This window comes from Lonchura striata, chromosome 7 (assembly GCF_050655825.1).
Source record: "Lonchura striata isolate lonStrDom1 chromosome 7, ASM5065582v1, whole genome shotgun sequence".
In the NCBI taxonomy this organism is placed as follows: Eukaryota; Metazoa; Chordata; class Aves; order Passeriformes; family Estrildidae; genus Lonchura; species Lonchura striata.
The window spans coordinates 32,591,466-32,610,684 of record NC_140709.1 but is presented as its reverse complement, the minus strand read 5'-3'; the positions used below and the strand labels follow the sequence as shown (position 1 = coordinate 32,610,684).

The following is a 19,219-nucleotide window of genomic DNA, read 5'->3' as shown; positions in this document are numbered from 1 at the left end:
ATGAGAAATGACCGATCTCCCCCGGTTACGGGCCAGAGGAGCCGAGAGCGGCGGGCGGGGGCGGCGGCCGATGGGGATCGCTCCGGGCAGGTGGAGTGGGGTGTTAGAGGAATATGTCAGAAAAAAGAAAAGGGCGCGGTGGAGGGCGCGGAGGCTGCTCGGAGGAGGAGGAGGGCGGGAGCGTCGGGCTGGGGGCGTCGCACCCCGGGCATCTCTCCATGCCCACCCCCCCGAATCCCGCAGGAATCACACTCGTCGTCGTCCCCACCCCCGGAAAAAGGAGGGCACACCCCACCTGCGGTTGGGGCGCCGGCTCTGCCCTCTCCCCCCTCCCGTCCCCCTTTACCTGCCGCCGGCCCGTCCGCGGCGGGGGCAGCGGGGCGTGGGGCGGTGGGTGGCGGTGGAGGCGGCGTGTGACAGATGTCCTCCTCTGACAGCGCTCGGTACCAGCCCAGTGGCTCCCTGCCATTGGCTCAGTGCAGCCGACCGGCAAGGCTGCTCGCTATAATAGCACTATGCCTGCCAGCGGCGGCGGCAGCTCGCTCGGCTCCGCCGCGGCCGCCCCGCCGCGCATCCTCCTCCCGCGGCCGCGCCGCGCCTGAGGGGCCGCACCCCCGGCCCCCGCCGGCCCCGGCCCCGGCCCTGCCCGCCCAGCCCCGCCGAGCCCGGCCTGAGGAGGCGGCCCCGGCCCCATGGAGTGCTACTACATTGTCATCAGCTCCGCGCATCTCAGCAACGGGCACTTTCGCAACATCAAGGGAGTTTTCCGCGGCCCCCTCAGCAAGAACGGGAACAAAACTCTGGTAATGGCTTCTTCCCTTGCCTCCCCCCTTCCTCCTCCTCCTCCGGCTCGCAGCGGCAGCCGGGGCCGCCCGGCCCTCCTCCGGCGCGGGGTCGCGGTGCCCGCGGCTCCCGGCGGCGCGGGGACCCTCCCGGGCGGGGAGCCGCAGGGCCGGGGCTCGCAGCCGGGGCAGCCCGGGGAGCGGCGGCCGCCGCTCGGCCGAGCGCATCCCCCGGCGCGGGGGCTGCCCGCCGGCCCCGTCCCCCCGTGCGGGGACGGCCGCAGGTCCCGCCTGGGCAAGTGCGCGAAGGGACCGAAACTTGTCTGTTTGCTCGTCCGAGCCCTTTGGGTAGAGAGATGCGCTTGTTCGGGCACAGCCTGGGAAGCGATCCGCGGTTCGGTTTGTCGGCTGCCAAGTTCTTTTTGAAAGCAGAAGTCGGGGTTTGACAGGACTCGGTGGGTTTAGGCAATTTGGCGGAGGTGCTCCGGAAAGCCTGCACAGGCTATTCGGGCTGTTTCTCAATTCATCCTCCATACTTAGGCATCTTTGCATCTGTTGGGTTTCCTATGGTTTTGCTGACTCGCTGGAACTCGCCCCGTGCTGTTACTGAACTTTAATGGAAGAGTGACGACGCAGTAGCCTTGGCAATACATTTGCTCTCCTGCCTGCTCAGATAAAAGGGATGTAGGATAACGGCAGGCTGGGCGAGCTGCATCGCAGAACATCTCAATCACGGCACCAGGCAGTGTGGACAGATGTCTGGAGAGGAGGATGGAGCTGAAAGGGGGGCTTAGCCACGTTGTTTATCTCTCACTCCCATCACTGCCTTATTCTGAAATCCTCTTTGGAGGAGATGGAGCAGAACTTACTCACCACATTCTTGTTCCCTCGAATGCACGACCTATATTGATGGGGAATTTACTGAAGTACTTAACATTTGCTAGAGTTGGCAAGCTTGCAATTTCTCCCTAAATAAAGAGATTAAAGCAAGTCTGAGCCAAGTCATAAAAATAGTAACTACTACGAGAGAATCTGAGGCAGATTTTTGGACTGTTTCAAATGTGAAGTTCCTGCTTTCACGTTGTAAATCTTTACAATTTTATTTGCTGTGGATTCTGCGTATTTTTTCTGTCAGGGATTGTGTTCCTGGAATTTTAAACAAGTGTTTGTAGTATCCATGAGATGGCAATATGCGTGTAATATTTCACTGTTACAGTTGCAAACCCAAGACCTACTGCAGAAATATTTGATACATTCCTAATAATGGCATGATACATCACCTTCTTCCAACTAAACAATTTCAGTAAAGATGCATTTGGCAGGACTGAGAATACTCTGATGTAACTTTTGGACTGTGCATTATCTTGCAGTTCATAATGGATTCTGCTTCAACAGCATTTTTTTTTCCCCTTGGCAAAAAAGAAAAAAGGCAGCCCTGTATTCTCAATATTACTGATTAATTTATTTACTAATAAAATTATTTGTGACCAAAATATTTTGGGAAAGACTGGTGCTAACTTCAAATTCAAATTAAAAAAAAAATAATTGTGTGGCCTTTGAAGTGCTCATATGCTGGAAAAAATGTACTCTGGGAAGAAATTTTAACTCAGCCCAGATCTTCAGTGAGACAGATGTGAGGGGAGACTCTGGCTGTGGGACTGCCATGAGAGCCTTGAGCTCAACAACTTCTGTGTGGGCACTGAGCACTGGCAAAGTTTTTGCTGGGTTGAAGAGTTCTTGATGTTGGCTCTGTGGACAGCAAAATTCAGTCCTTCCCTATGAAATGAATGGTATAGATGCAGGCATCAAGACTCGTGTTTCTGAGCTACTTTTTTAATTTGTAGGAGGTAAAGAGACCATTAAGTTGTGATACAGGGCATTATTAGCTCAGACAGGGTACTTTTGTGATGCTGAAGTACACCAACATCCATTTCAGTGGGAAAATCAGATGTTTGATTGTTTCAGAGGATTGGTCACTTTCACTGTAAACAAGCTTTTCAGACTTTGAAGGATGAAAATATTTTGTTAGTGTAAGCTAGTCTAAGTCTTTAGAAATTCCAGTAAGAACACAGCCTTTTAGTATGCTCTTGCTGTCTTCCATCATAAAACAAGACTAGGAGAAACAGCAATTTCTGAGGCTAAAAATCAAAATTTTTGAAGCTGCTCAGACTCAGACATAGCTTCCTATTTGCTCTAAAGCATTCATTGTCTCTCCATCTGAGCTCCAAGCTTTTTAAAATTATGCTTCCTCATAAACCAAGGAGAACCTGAAAACAGCCTCCCTTTGTACGACACAGAATTGCTTCTGTGCAAAAGTTGCATTTGTTGTTAAGTTTTGGTTCTCCTTCAGAGTCCTGCCACCATCCTCTGTCTAGTAATGAAGATGAATGTGTGTGTTTCAGTAGAATTTCACATCAAGTAGAAAAGTGCTGGATAGAGTTAGATGATGTTGTGGTTTTGAGAAGATTTTATGTGGTGTATCTTCAAACCTTAGCTGATCAGCTTTTGGGAGAGAAAGTTCCTTGGGCCTTTTCACTACTGTCCCATTCTGTGGTGACCTGGTATTGACCTGAAACTCTTTTCTTTTAGCCCTGCTCTCGAGGAGAGGTCACTGAGAGATATTTTTCCCCTGATTCTTTGTCTCTGTGGGTGATGGTTACGTGTTTGTCCTCTGCCTGTGTCCTGTTTCACACAGAATTAGTAGTTTGAAATTCTGTGAAGATTTGATTCAAAACTCCCAGAATACAGCAGGAAGAAAGAACATGACACACAAAGCTTTGGCCTTCTATAAAAGCTGCTCAGTGGAGAGCATCAGAGTTACTTTTTTGGTAGAAAAGATGGAGTGACAGAGTTTCTACCTCGGTCTTTCCCTGAGGCACATCTGCTTTAATGCCTAATGAGTGTGGGCTTTGAGATGGGGCTGTCTGGGAGAGGGGGAGAAGATAAAGATGTAAAGATACAAAGTAGGAGGAGGATGGGGAAGGCCACAGCTCTATTCCTCAAGAGAAGTCATTGGTAAAATCTGAGCTCAGATAGAGGTAAAGGGCATGAAGGAGTGGATTTAGGCAACTGAGGAAACAGGTTATGGAAAAAAACTTTTAAAAACTAAATAAACTAAGAAAAAGTTGCTTGTGAATCTACCTTTAGTCAGGTGAGGGTGGGAAATGAAGGAATGTGTGTCTGGATGCAGTTCTGGGTATCTGACAGCTTGGCCCAGTACTGGGCACATGTGGTCCCCCCGGCCCACTGGGTCGCTCTTGGGGTAGGGATCCCTTACCCAATTGTCATCTGCTGCTTCTTGTCAGGAAAATAAATCTGGATAAGAAATTGATGGGAAATGGGTCCCTGGGGAAGAATAGCTTCCAAACTCCTATTAAAAAGTAACTTCAGAAAATAGAGCGGTATTTTTAAAAGAAATTGGTGGTTGTGCTGTCGAAAAAGGCTTTATCCTCTCCCTCTGCAGTTTGTATTGCCTGAAATATCCTTCAAACATGCAGAGTCTCCTAACAATAGCTAATCTGCCACTGGAGTACTCCATGGCAGCTCTTTGGAAGGTTTTTTTGTTGTTGCTGGAGTAGTGTCTGTGTGAACCAACTGCCATGTGGTCTTTGTGTGGCAGATGGTTTCTGAACAAGAAGCTCAAAACTCACCATGGGGGTCAGTACTATGCAATGATGTTTCAAATTTCTACTGCTCTTTCTACATTTTCATGCTTTTTGGTGTTTTAGTCAATGAATATTGGCCATTTAGTCGATGATTGCTTGGCCATTGCATGTCAGGGTTTGTACTTGGTGGCTATGAAGCTTTCCCAACGATGTTCTTTTTGGCTGTAGCAGTTTATAAAATTTTTTGCTGCAAACTCTTTGTTGTGCCTCTGGTCCTGAACTTTTAATGCACTTTGTTATTTTTTTAGGCCTTGTGTTATTGATGCCAAATTACAGTAGTCTGTCTTTGTAATTCATCTTCCTTGCTGTGACTGCTGTCTTGCAGTTTATAATCTCAAAAAGTATTGAAACTTATATGAAAAAAACAGCTTTCTGGAGAGAGAAATCAGTTGTTTGGAGTCAGAACCACAGGTGATTTTTTTAAATCCTTAAAATGCCTTTCAGGATGTAAACCCCAAACAATTTTAAAGTATTTATCCCAGTTAATAATATATAACTTTTGGTTGGTCAGCAAGAGAACCGAGTCTTTGGCCTTCTGAGTAGCTGGTATGTGGCTGGTGACTGAGTATCTGCTGTTTCACCTGAAGGTAGTGCACTGGTGTAAAAGGGCTCTGTTTCCTGGAGATTTACAATGTGGAAGTGTGGGGCTCCATGTCTTTTAACTGGACGAATGCATTCTCTGGTGGTGATCAGAATGAGTAAGGTGCTGTCACTTGGCTGAGGTGCTCAGGGAAAAGCTCAGACCCCTGCGTGGTGCAAATTGCTGCTTTAATTCTAGTTTCGTGTCTTGTTGATGCAGATGGAAAGTAGGTGAGATGAGAAGGTCCTGATACAGCAGGACCAAATACACCAAACACAAGAAACTATTTTTGTGATTAACAGTGACCTCTTACTTTGGTTGAAAGCATGACCACAGGGGACTCCAAGGAATGGAAACAGTGGTCCTCAAGTCCAAGGGAGGCAGTCACAAATTATTTAAAACTGGAATCAGACTCTGAACTCAATGCCATAAGCCTTGTGGAGAAGATGATCTCATGAACTTCAGGAGGCTACCATGTAGTACAGCTTTGTGCCTCCCAGCCAGCTTGATTATGACTGCAGGGATATTAATTAATTAATAAAGTAGTTAATTTGTTTATAACTCATTTTAGAAGTCCTAGGGTGTGCCAATACTTTTATGAAAACTGTGGAGTTCAAATACTGTCACACTGGTGCCCTCTGAAAGTGCCATCTGTTGCTCAGGCTGTCTGTTGTCTTTAGCTCATTTACACTTTGTAGAATATTTTTGTATTCCCACATCTCCTAAAGTAAATAGGTTGTGGTGGACATAAAAATGTATTTTATGAGAATTTCTATTACAAATATCCATTCCCTGCTACAGGAAGAAAGTATTAAACTAAAACATTTCCTGATGAATTACAACAGCAGCTATAATTCTGCATGATCAGGGTAAATGTCCATTGATTTCAAGCTATCTAGTACACATATAAAATAAACAATGGTTACCATAGGTTTATTTTAAATCCTGGTAAAATGACATGCTGCAGTTCTGTTTGCCATATTGTATATTACCAGTAACTGTAGGGTAATTTTTCAATTCTATCTTACACATGCAGAATTTAATAGAACTATTGCAATACGTTGTTTTTCATCTTTAATGTTGCAGGGTTTGTAGGCTTGAGTTGCTAGGCCAGAATTGTATTAGTAAAGGGAGAAAAATCACCTGTTACTTCCTTCAGTGGTTTTGTTCCCTCTGGATCTGCTAATGTCTTTTCTGACCTAAGTTTGGAACTTGAAGTTGTTCACATCTTTTCTGTTGGACAGGCTGAGCAGCCCTAACTCATTAAAACATTAAAGTGGTAAAATAAATTCTGCCTGATTTAATTTTAATAATTAATAAACATTACTTAGATCATGATTGAAAAACCAACCACTCAGAAGACAACAGAATAAACTGGTAAAGTTTAAGGAACAATAAAATCATAACTGTGTCCTACTTCTAAAGTCAATTTGTTTGAACTCGGGTGACTTGGTTTATTTGTGTGAGGTTGTCTCTAACAGTTTTGTTTCAAAACATTATCAGCAGGCGTGTTTTGGTGAGTTAACAGGAAACTGTCGTAATTTAAGTGCATTTCCAGAGCAATTCAGAGAGGTCTCAAGCCTCGTGCAGCGAGATACAGCTCTGCTTTGTCCATCAGACTCTGTGTGACTCCATCATCCGGTCCAAAAAATAGCAGGAGCTGGAGTCCAGCATGCAGCAGATTTAAATTGGGGCAGCTTCTGCTTCAGAGCTATTACTGAGCAGGCTTTTGTACTGTAAAAGCTTATTAAATGCATGGTAAGCTTCAAACACCTCGGTGTTCTGTTGAATGTAATTAGACTATTACCATGGTTAAATTAGTACACTTGTTTAGTTTTTTCAGATCGAGGCCTTAAAGAATAAGTCTGAGGAGAGCCTTTGCCTTGAATATTTTCTGATGCAAATATCCGTAGCAATCTCTTAGCTCTGAGATACACAACGTTAATTTTAACACGTTGCTCACACTTGGAAAGCGGCGTTGCTAACATGTTGTTTACCATGTTGCTAACTTGAAAAACAGCATGTTGGCTCCTGTATGTTCAAAACTGCAGATATTTTTGAAGCCTTTAAACTACTTAGACTTTTCCAAGGTGCAGATTGCAATCCCAAAATTCTTGGCTTTCCTGTGGGCTCTGGGAAAATGCAGGTTTCGTGACCTTCCCGTCAGCAGGGATTCACAGTTGAATAAAAGAGTTAATTTTGAGCTGTGGATCCAGAGGACACTGAGTGGTGACTGGCCTCTTAGTTGAGCACAGTGGGGTTTTCTGTAGGACTTGACTAAGTGGCTGCAAGATCTCTGATGCCCCTAACTGGTGAGAATTGCAATATTTCCTTTTCTGAATGTCATTCAGGCATGTCAACAGGAACAATTATTGTCTGCAAAAATCAAAGGCATTGATTAGATGCATCTTAAAATGTAGGTAGGTATGAGCTTAAAGAATCCCACAAAAGCAATCCAGAACATTTTCTATGATTTAATATCTTAATGCAGCTAATAATAATTTATAAGACAGATATTTTAATGCTGCCTAGTGGTAGTGGAAAGTCAGTTGATTTTTTTTTTTGTTTGCTCACTTGTGATTCAATTGTAAGCATGGGAGAGGGAGTGAGCCTTCCTAATTTGGCTCTATCTGGCCAGTCCCTTAAAAACAAATATTCATCACACCCTTCTATTTTTCCACACATTTTTGGAGTGAGAACAAATGCTTTCCCCCCAGCATTCTTGAGAGACTGTTATATGATGAGCTGTGACTTACTGTTGTTTAAAAAACCCCAAAGTAAACAAAACAACATTTACTCACAAGGAGGCACAATATTTGTCATGTTTAACCTTGTTTGTTCAATGGAGATAAGAAACTGTCTGAAGGCGCCAGGAACCAGGAGATTTTAACTCCTAGTATAATTAATTTATTTTGTTAAAATATATTTACAGTTCCTTTCCTCTGAGGACTGACAGAGGCAGGGGTACAGATGGGGCAGAGGGTTTTTTTTTTCTCCCTTGGCAGAGGATATTTGTTCTGAACACTGAGTTGTGTGAGAGCATGAATTTCTGTGGGATTTTTCTTTTTCTATTTAATTAAATCAGAGAGTAAATTTCCAAATATTTTTCATATGGAATTTTAAATGGGTGGTAGTTATACAGATAGTGGTGTAAGAAAGGAAATGTAGATTCTTTCTTCACAGCTGTAAGAGCAAATCCAGAAATAACGCCTGGAGAGTGATCTCCATATCTCCCACCTGCCATTGCTTCCCTGATTGCATGTGATAAAGAACAGGTTTTGTCTTAAAATTCTGCAAGTGGCTTGGGGAATGTTGAGAATTGGTTTGAGGAACTGAGAGATTTTTTTTTTTTTTTTTTTTTTGTGTTTAGAAGCTCATCAACATTCTTGGTTTGTACCAGTGACTTAGGACTCGACAGGCTTTGTGTCTGACTCTGGCGATTTGCATTTTTTAAATTATTTTTTTTATGTGTGTGAAAATGATATTTTTAGAGAGGCTTCTTTCCCCAAATAGCAAGTGATCAGGCTACCTCCTGTGGGACCCAGCTGAACTCAAATATTCATGTTGCAGGATTTCTCACAGCCAGCATATAGCTTGATTCCCTACATTGGCCAAGGCTTGGTCAGATTTTCTTTCAAACTTAGCACTGCCTAATATCTGTTAGAATTTGCCTCTTTGCCTCATGAAAATGAGTTTCTGGACTTGGGAAAGGAGCTTCCTTTCCATCTAACTGATAGCATGCTTCCACAATGAATACAAATCAGTGGACGTGTCCCTGCCCATGGCAGTGGGGTTGGATCTAAACAATCTTTAGGTCCATTCCAGCCCACATTATTCCAGATTCTGTGATCTGACACCTGAGACTATAGCCTGACTATAACTGAGATTGGGGGGACAATATTTTTTATATTTAGGTGTCCATGAAGTTTGTGGATTTTTTGTTTTTATAAATACATCTTGATTTACATGGCAGAATACAATTGTTTAAATAGCTGAAATTTCCAAGTATTTAATTTCTGCTGCAACTGTTTTTGACAGAAAAATACAATGTCCATTACAGAATATCAGCTACTCTTTCTTCAAATGTATTTTGATAAAATGCCTGGAGTTAAAACTTGTGGCTCACTTGGGTCTGTAAAGGATTATGATGCATAGGGGGTCTGGACAAGCAGTCCATGAAACAACCTGAGCCTAAATTATATAAAGCAAATGCAAAATGCCTTTTTTTTCTTTTTTTACTAGTTGTTATTGAAATGTATAATTATTGAGAGAAATTTGCTTAATGATGTGTAATTGTATAGCACCTTTTGTCTTCCTTTGTTGGAAACAGTTGGCTTTATCATGCAAGAATATAATAAAGATGTCTTCAAACTTTGCCACCCACCAAACCTGCCTGTCCCAGTCTTGACACTTAGTTCTGAGCCTGTTTATGAGTGTTGAACACTCATTTGGGCTGGTTTCTGAACTAAAAAAAAAAAAGGGCAAAGTAAAGAAGTGGCATAAATGTCTTTATAGCAGAATTCTTGGGCTTCTTATATACTTTCAGCATAATACACTGTGGGTATATTCTTCTTTTTTTGTGTTTTTTCTTTTTTTAATTAAGTATTCTATTTTTACAAAATACCTTTTGTAAAGAAAGCTTTTAGGTTTTCTTAAAAGTGAGACTAAACTTAATGCAATTGCATAAAAAACATTATGCTCTTCTACATGAGCAGTAAACAACTCTTTCTACAAATAAAGCAAAGTGGTTAGTAGCCTCTTTTTAAAGCAAAATACATTTTATGCTGCTAGTTTATGAAATAGTTGTAAAATATCGTTAATGCTTCAGGATACTGTGAGGGTGGCAGTGGAATATACTGCTGAATAAATGGGTTTTCTGGCTTCTTTGCATTGATATTACTAATAGCAATGCTGATTTTTTTCCTGATAGTTTTATGGAAATACTTCATGAGGGAGAAAAATCAAGATAATATTTGCTTGTCCTTCTGCTGTGCAAATTAACTGGTAAATCATCTGACACCTGTTTGTTTGGCAAATGAGTAAATTTGCATGAACTAACAGGTGGAATTAGGAATTAGAAAAAGATGAAGCAGTTTTAATGGATTACTTCCAAAGGTTTGTGGAATTGTAGCCTGTTGTATTACTAATGGTGAGCAGAGAGAAAAGCTTCATGGCACTTGGTGCTATAGTGTAGTTGTGGTGTTGGGTTTAGGTTGGACTTGATCTTGGAGGTCTCTTCCAACCTCATTATTCTGTGATTCCCAGCAGCAGGATGTCAGAAATATGTGAGCTTTTCTTTATGAAACACCTCGGAGTGCTTGTGGGTATGAAAGTGTCATGGCAGTGTAATTAGAAAAGTCCAGCAAAACCTGGTGGCTGCAGCACCAACTCCCTGTGGTGATGGAGGTGTGACAGAGTGGACCTGCTTTATAAAGAATGAAAGAAAAGTGCAGCTTCCCAGGGAAAGGAAGGAAACCAAAACAGCCAAGGTATTTAACAGAGAGAAGATGTAGAGTCAACAAGTGGTAACACATCATTAGTGAATAGCATCATGGAGAAAACCAGGACAAAGGCTGGCCTGTCCTTGTCAGCATGTCCATGGCAGCAGTGGCACTGTCTATGTTGTTTGTTCAGGTTCTTGTGCTGGGAAACCAAGCTTGGAGAATTTTTGGTCAGGCTTGTCTTGGAGGCGTGTGATAGGAAGCAACAAGTTCAAGTTAAGAGATGGGAAATCCTGATCAGATACAAGGGGAAAAAATTAAATTGAGGGTGGTCAAGCACTGGAAGAAGGTGCTGGAAGGAAAGGCTGTGGCACCTCCATCCTTGGAGATGCCCAAAACTCGACTGAGCAGCATTAATTTAGTTGACTGTGCTTTTAAGCCAAGTGTAGGACTAAATATCCCTCCATCCTTAGTCAAGGTTGCAATTTCACATTTGATCTGTAGTTGAGCAGCTTGTAATTGAATCCTCTGTGGTGAGGTTCCTTGGGGAGAGAGGCATGTCCCTGCTGTGCCCTGCTTCCAACCTTTTGGGATTCCTGGGTGCTCCTGCCTTCCCTCACCTTCCCTCATCCCAGATGACATCCAGCTGGCAGGAGCAACGCCTGCACTGACATCCCTGGGGAGCTCCTGATCTGTCAGAGGTCTGACACACAGGGCCTGTGTCAGCTCTGAGGAACAAATAAATCAAACGTAACTATTAAATCTACTTAGGATTCCTTTGCAGGGATTCCCGAGCTGAGTCATGCGATTCATAGTCAATGACCCAACTTGTAATTAAGCAAGATGATAGACTCGGAACTTTTCCAAAACTAATTCATATTTAGCTCTCACTCTCCACAAACCGTGTGCATTATCAGCTGTATTTTATTGATTGCACTTTTTCATATTGAAAATTGCTGGAGTATATAACCTTAATTTTGGAAAGGCTTTTAAAAGGTACTCAGGAACGCAACTGACATAGAAATTGAATTGTTGTCATTAGAACAGCTTTATGCAGAGGCAAGGAAAACCCAAGCCAAGCATTTTCTAAAGCATTGTATGCATTATAGATTGTTCCAGAGAGGGGAAAAATGAGAAACAAACTATCAACCTTATTTTGTTCAGCCCTCAGAGCTCCTGCAGTGTGGGATGGGCAGTTTGAGTATTTCCAGGAAATTGTTGAGATATTTGGCATTTTTTCATACTGTGGGTGTGGTTTGCTTACAGTTTTGATATATGTATATATTTATATATACTTATATCTTATATATACTTATAAATATTCTTGATGTACTTTTATATATATACTAAGTATGTATTTATAGAGTTAGTTCACATTACGTATTTATATTTCAGTATGTATTTTTATACTGTCATACATATACAATACTGTTAATGTGTACTTTGTATTCAAGGGTATTCACCACTCTTTAACACAGTGGTGGGGCATCATTCCCATAGTTCTTGATTGTCCTAGAGGAAGCGTGTTCCTGAAAGAAGGAAGTGCCAAAGTTCTTTATGAGTGGCTGAAACTCTCTTTTCTGTAAGAGGGGCCTTGTTGGTTCCAAGAGTCAGCACTCAGCTGACAGGAGCTGAGCAAAGGAGTTCCCATAGAGCAAATCAGTGAGGATTGTGGATCTTCTCCCTGATCCCCATCACAGGTAGCAGAAATTTGGAGCTTACTTTGAAGTGCCCTGGTCACTGCAGGCCAGGTAGGTAGTGGCTAATGCTGTGTTGTAGCCACGAGATGAATGTTGGATTTATTTTCAAACCAGTTAGTAGAGTGACTAGAGCCATGTATAATCACTTTCTTTAAAAAAAAAAATATATCTGTCAGAAGTTTTATGCATAGTAAATGTGAAAGCTACAATATGGAATGAATTAGCAAACGGCTCAAGTTCAGTGTCTCTTTGAAAGCTGTGGGGGGGTGTGCAAAGTAAATTGCATTTGTATTTTACACCTGACAGATTGAATTACAGCAACGAATCTGTATCATTACAATTCAGAGACCACGATTTCTTTTTGGAGCTGGGTAATTAGAAGCAGGACTATACTTGAAGGTTCAAATTGGATTCTTAGAAAGAGTGCCTTACATGAATATGACCTATACAGAAATCAGTGTTTTCATCTCTTCTATTTTAAGAATTTTGAATCATAATGTAAAGTGACTCATCCATTATTTCCTCATATCTTCATCAGCAAGACGCACAAGAAATTATTCCTTTGATTGTTTCTCTGCAAATGGGAAATCTTTACAGTTTTTTCTCTTTTCAGCAGGCATTCATAAATCCAATTAACGTTAATGAGTCTCACATGTGTGCGTTGAGAGAAACAAATGGACCTTTGTCTCTCCAAGTATGTGTTTAAGTGCAGAAAATGAAATGAAGGAAAAGCTTTTGGTTAATAATGGGTTACAAAGTCTCATTTTGCCAACACATTCCCTTGGTTCCCTCTGCCCTGTCAAGGATCCTTGTAGGAGCTGTAAATGCAGGATGAGCAGTGCTGTTGGTGAGGTGGAGAGAGCTATTATTACCTCCTGTTCTGAGATTAATTGCTAATAGGTCATGTTTTCAACGGGATGGCAGGATTAGAGTAGGGTTAATGTGACTGTGCTTCTGTCTCATGACATAACTCCATGGGAACAGAGGTAGAAAAAGTAAAAAATATTAATAGCTCAGTGACCTACAAAGAAGAAATACTTAGTGCCCTTCTTTAGAGGTTCTGTTGTCTCTCTGAAGAGCAGGATTGATGTTGCAAGAAGTTAGTGACATTTTGTGTTATTCAGCAGCATTTCTTGTTTACTTAGGGGCACTCTTAGAGCAGCTATGACTTTCCCAATGACACAGGAGGTCTTGATCAAGCTCAGTGCTGTTAGCAAGTGAATGGGGTCTTAGTAAATTAAATACTGCCTCTAGGAAAGCATCTGCTCCAGTTGCTGGCAAAACAGTCTGAACACAGGGTATTTTGCTTAATTTAATTTGTTGCAAATTAACACCAACGTTTGATTACTGATTTGGGTATTGGGGTTGGGAAAGAAGACTCCAGTTGAGGAAATTTTTCCTTGAATTTGGCAGTGCTGAAGTTTGGGGTGGAGTGGGTGGTTCACAGCAGTGCCACAACCCACCAGAAGTCCTACTAAGGTCCTCCACAGTCCCCCACCACCCAAACATGCTGTGTGTCCCCAGAAGACAGCCACAGCTGACATGTGAAAAGGCTCCGAAGAGCTCAGTGTGGTATAAATACACTGAAACCATATGGTCTATCAGAACCATAATATCACTTCAGAGGTTTGGAAATAGCATGTTTATTAGCTGTAACCACTTCAAAAAATTTCATTGAAGTGAATAGCTGTAAGTACTCAATATAGTAGTATTTCCATGCAAAGCTTTCTGCAGTTTGGTTTGGAATAGAAGTCCCCATCATTCACTCAAAAAAAGAAGAGTAGAAGGCTCTTGGGGTATCCCCTGTGTCTGACAGCCATCCAGTGGATCATGATTATTCTTTGACAGAGCTATAGACTGCAACTGACTGCATACAGGATGATCTAATGTGTGCATCTATATCAGATGCTCTCTGCTTTAAAATAAATGTTGTTTCACTTTTCTGCCATTAAGAATTTCCTGACACTGTTACTATTTTGCAACTGTGCTTCCTTTGTGTCATTTGAAATTAAGCCCTTTTTGTCCTGACTAATTGCTGTCTCCTTGATGGCTACATCCTTCAGATACTTGTAAACTATAAGAATCCTCATTACTTGCACCTTTTCCAAGCTTGGCATGCTTAGCTGTTTTCCTTCCTTCATATATCAGTTCCTCTGGTTTTGATGATGGTGTGGCTTTTGTTTGAACTTGCTCCAGTATTCCAACACAAATCTGTCAAAATGCCTCCCAGTAGTCCATTTAAAAGGTGAAATTAGAAGAATTCCATGGGTATTGCTAGTGCTTCCTTGATCTGTAGATACCTGGGGGTGGACTCTGCAGTCTGCATTTATTGTGGCATGTGCTTATTCTATACATAGTCTCACAAGCATCATTGGGACCACTCACTTCATTCTATTCTTATCATTTCCCTGTCCCTCCTCCACTCCTCAGATTCCTTGTCACAAATGCTGTGTTTGGCTGTGGGTAGAATTTTTAGTTTTCTGGAGTCTCTACTTGTGCTGTGACTTCTCTGTTGCCTTTGATGCATCCATTAGAATCTTCAACTTCTCAAGAAGGTGCTTTGATAAATTCTGGGTTAAAACACTTGTAAGATAGGCTTGTTTGTATTTTGTAAGAATAATGTGATCCTTGTCAGGAGCTGACAGATTTATTACCTTCTGCACTATTAATTGCTCCAAGTTGTGTATGTGTGTGGATATATTTGTTCTTTTTCTTGTGACAGAAGAGAATTAAACATGAATTACTTCTGCACAGAGACATAAGTTTTATTTCTGACCTCTTTGTCTTTTAATCTTTGTCTTCTTTTCTCCCAGTGTGTTTTTTTCTATGTCTGTGCAAAATCTCCCTAGCTTGGTGAGCATTTTGTCTTGTACTGCCTGGTGCAAACCTCACCTTGGTAGTTCCATTCATTTTGAATGCTGCTCTTTGACCTCCCAGTCAGCTTTAGCTGACTTTCCTTATGTGATTTTTTGGGGATGATCTGAATCCACCGAAGGTTTCATTTTTGGGGAAAAAAATCTCACTCAAATTTGCTACTTTCAAGGCAAATATTTAGAAATAGATGCATTTTGTTGAACTTGGATCTCACTGTTTATTCTCATGCAGTTGTACAGTTTAATTTTATCAGTTTTTCCACCCTGACCAGATTGTCATTCTCATCGCTTACCTACTGCAGCCATCATTTTTTCATAGACTGAATTTTTGAAATGACAGACATAAATTGAATGAAGTTGAGCTTCACAGCAGACAACTGCTAGTCACTCTAAATGCATTTTTACTTCTAAAAAAATACGAGAGCAGTCAAGGCGTGCGGTTATTTAATCTGAAGAAGCATCTTGCTTTTGCAACATCCATTTCCCAGGGATGCTGTAGACTGCCAGGCTGCAGAAATACACATTATTGTCAACTTTTTCATAACAGGATTAGCTCCTACATCTGCCTGTTCTCTTTCACCCTTCGTGGCTGCAGGGAAGCACAGGACATAACTGGCTGTGATTTTGTGTTGCTTTGCTTTGGGGTGACCCTTCTGTTTTCTTCTGTCCCCTTTTCTCTGTGCTGGGGGTGAGGTCCCTGTAGGGTGGCACAGCCATGGTGCTTTCACCCTGGCTGAAGTGCCAAGTTTGGCCATGAAAGGAAGGAAAGGAAACATAATAAACCTAAAAAGACAGTGCTGATGAGCTGTTATGCACATTTGAACACTTTAAAAAATGAAATAAAATTCTGGGGTACCGAGATTTCCTGGTGGGTGATAATTTTTATGACAGAGCTCTTTATTTGAGAAGTACTTAGAAGAAAAGAAGCAGATCTAGTGATTACTTTCCTTGAAGCCACTGAACACTTATTTTAAGGAAAAAATAAAGTAAAACTTTAGTAGCTTATGTTTCTTGCTGCTTTATTTCCATTTGCAACTGTGCTTCCTTTGTGTTATTTGAAGTTAAGCCCATTTTGTGCTGACTAATTGCTGTCTCCTGTTTTTGTTCAATTTCTTTTACATCCATGGTATAGAGGACTGGGGGCTGCCTGTGACTGTTACTTGTAATTGAGAAGATGATTTGTTAAATGCAGTTCTGTTACAGGGCCTGTACTTCTTTGTGTATGTCTGTCTGTCCTGGGCTTCTGCTTTGCTTTTCTTTTTCATGTACATTTTTCCATATTTTTGCTCTCTGCCTATACCTCCCTAATATTTGCCTTTCCTTTTTTTTTTTCTTTAATTTTTGAGCTTTATGCCATTTTGTGTCCCAGATCTTTCCAAGCTGTTTTTCAAAAAGAAGTAGATTAACTGCCTTTGCTCAGTCTGAAAATGAAAATTCGAACTCTGAGCTTTTGTTTTGACATTTATGTTTTTTTGTCAGAAGTAAAGAAGTGTTTTTGATTATGTTGTAAGAATAAGGTCGCTAGTACAGTCTTAATTGCTTTGCTTGTTACTTTGTTAGACCTGGTACAGATTTAATGATACCATTGCAGCTGGCATTTAGCTGATTGGAAAAACATGACAATTTTTGTATTTAGGTGTTGCAAGTGAGAGAATGGTAAAAGTGGTTTATGCTACTATTTTGCTGCTTGTAATACTCCCCATTTGTTCTTATATTCAGGTTGAACAAGCAGGGTGTGATAGCATGACAGTAAAGATACCTCTTCTAGAATTTTCTTGCAATACTTTTTTTTTAAATTTTTTTTCCTGGATAAGAAGATAATGGCAAAATTGGAGTCTGTTGTTTCGAACTTCTTCATGATGGTGAACACTTCACAGATTTGAATTCACTTTCAGGTCTGTAAGATAAAGACCTGAGCTTTTGTTTGTAACACAAAAATGCAATGAAATTGTGAAAAAGTGTTTTTGAAGAAATGAGAAGGGATGAGGAAGCAAAGCAGGACTTGGCTGGTAAGAAAGAATGTGGATTTCTTAATTTGCACTGCCAGGAATGCTGAGGTGGGTCCAATGGCTGGTAGCTGGAAGAGGGTCGTGTCCATGCTGGAAAGAAAGATGAACTCTTCAGAGAAGTCTGTGGCCCTCTGGTCATTTCTTGACCAGATCTCAAGGACCTGTGGCATGATGTAGCTTTTCTGAAGGCAGTCGGGAATTGCTCCTTGTGTTGTACTTGTGAGCTACAAAAAAAAAAAAAAAAAGAAGGAGTTACTTTAAAGTGCATACCGAAAATTTAAAATGGATAAACTTTACGTTTTCTGGAGGGCACAGAGGAAAAACAAGATTGTGAAACTTTGGACATTTCCTGTCAAATCTCATTAAAGCTTTCTTGATCAGTGTTCTTTGCTTTTTCCAGCTTGTCTTCCACAAGGACAGGATCTCCAGATGGCAGTAACCATCCAGTACTCTAATAAACCTTTATGTGTGATAATTCTGTGTACTGGGTGGGCACACACTCAGGTGCTTGCTGCCCTGTGCATGGAGAATGGTCAGCTCTGAGTAGTCTGGCACCCTGTGTACTCCATTCATCAAGCTGATGTTTGATGTGTAGAAAAGCTAAATGGCTGGAAAGCAGCTGCCTTGTTCAGAAAAGCCACTTAGTGAGACATTTACTGAGGAAGTAACATCTTGGAAAATATTTAGTGCCACTTGAAAAAGCAACTTTATGAAATATTTAAGAAACAGCTTCTTGGAGGCGGAAATCTAGCAGTTTTTTGTGCAGTAATGTTCCTGTCTTTTAATGTTGCAGTCACTCAGCTGATAGGAAGAACATCTCTTCATTATTTAATACTTAGATTCACTTACCACCTATAAATATAGTTGGTACTGTAATAGATAAATTGTTTAAAAGTGTCAGATATCAGAAGAGAATAGGCTTCCTTACACTGTACTGTTAGACTCCTAGTTGAGTATGTCCAAATTGCTAGACAGGCAGGAATCATGGGCCTTTCTAGAACTTGTACACAGCACTCCTGACTGTCTTCATGTAACCAAAAATTGGTTTGTTTGGAAAGATTCATGCTTATGTAGAGCACATTTTGCCTACTTAAGCAGTATTAAATGCCCGTTTTCACTGTTATATTTATTTCTTTAATTAATACTGTGGCTTTTCTGTTTCCTTTAATGTTGCCTGCATGCAAATTTAATTAATCCCCTCATAAATTCATACATGCACTCAGTCCTCTAACATGTAAGCTTTTGTTGTTAGTCTTGCAAACACTTCTTTATCATCAAACTGAAGTGTTACATTTTGAGACCAAGACATGTACCAGCAATTCCCATCTCATCGTTCCTAAAGCCAAGTGTCTGTTTCACTCATTTTCAGTGTTTGTAACCACACATTACAAGTTGTCAGTAAGTGACAGCTTTTAGAATACGGTCCTGTCTTGCTTTTCCAGTAATAAAATGCACTGTAAATGAGATTTCTTGTGTGGTGTGCTCTAACTGGGCAGTGGTGAGTGAGTCACATCCTTATCTGGATGTTAGTATTTACTATATATTTATTTATATATATCTGCCTTTGGATGCTTTAGGTGTATCTGAGCCATAGAAGAGCCCAAAGTTTGCTCCAGTTTTTACTCATGTGGCTTTCCCTGATCCGTGCCAGTGCTTGGGAGTCAGAAGAGGGATCCTGCTGCCTCCTCTGCCAGTGATTGGTGAATTTTCAAGTCAGTTGTGGGGCTGTAGGAATGACCCCACTGCCTTGGCTTAGCAGTGTTAGCCTGTGTTGTCTGAGCACGGTTTTAGCCTGAGAAGTGATGTGCAAATGGATCCAGCTGTGCTTGCTTTCCTCCTCTGTCAGGATGGTGGGAATGGCTTGCCTTGCCTCCAGTCCAGGGCAGGCACGAGGACAGCTCATGGATGTAACTTCTGGGCTGTAGGAGCTGCCCTGATGTGGCTTAAATGATGTAGAATTCTTTTGGCCAGTGCCTGCATTTATGATTTATTTGAGAGAGGGGCTGAGTTTGGAAGTGAATCACCTTTCCCCCCCGGCACGTTTGTGTGGCAGTGCTGTCACAGGGGAACTGGGTGAAGTTAAACTGCTCTCTGTGATTCTACCCAAGTGTAAGATGAGCCACCAGCAAAGGTCCAGACCAATGGCTGCCCTTTGGACAGCTTTGGAAC

At 41.5% G+C, this 19,219-nt stretch overlaps 1 protein-coding gene across 2 annotated transcripts in view; it reads left to right on the top strand.

Annotated features, from left to right (window-relative positions):
* The first annotated feature begins 296 nt into the window (after positions 1-296).
* The window catches only part of ZNF804A (zinc finger protein 804A), a 145,627-nt gene continuing 126,704 nt past the window's right edge, over positions 297-19,219 (top strand). For both annotated transcript variants that reach the window (XM_077785157.2, XM_021543118.4), the window contains exon 1: positions 297-803. In XM_077785157.2, the coding sequence (XP_077641283.1) occupies positions 693-803 (111 nt within the window). In that variant the 5' untranslated portion in view covers positions 297-692. The remainder of the gene's footprint in view (positions 804-19,219) is intronic.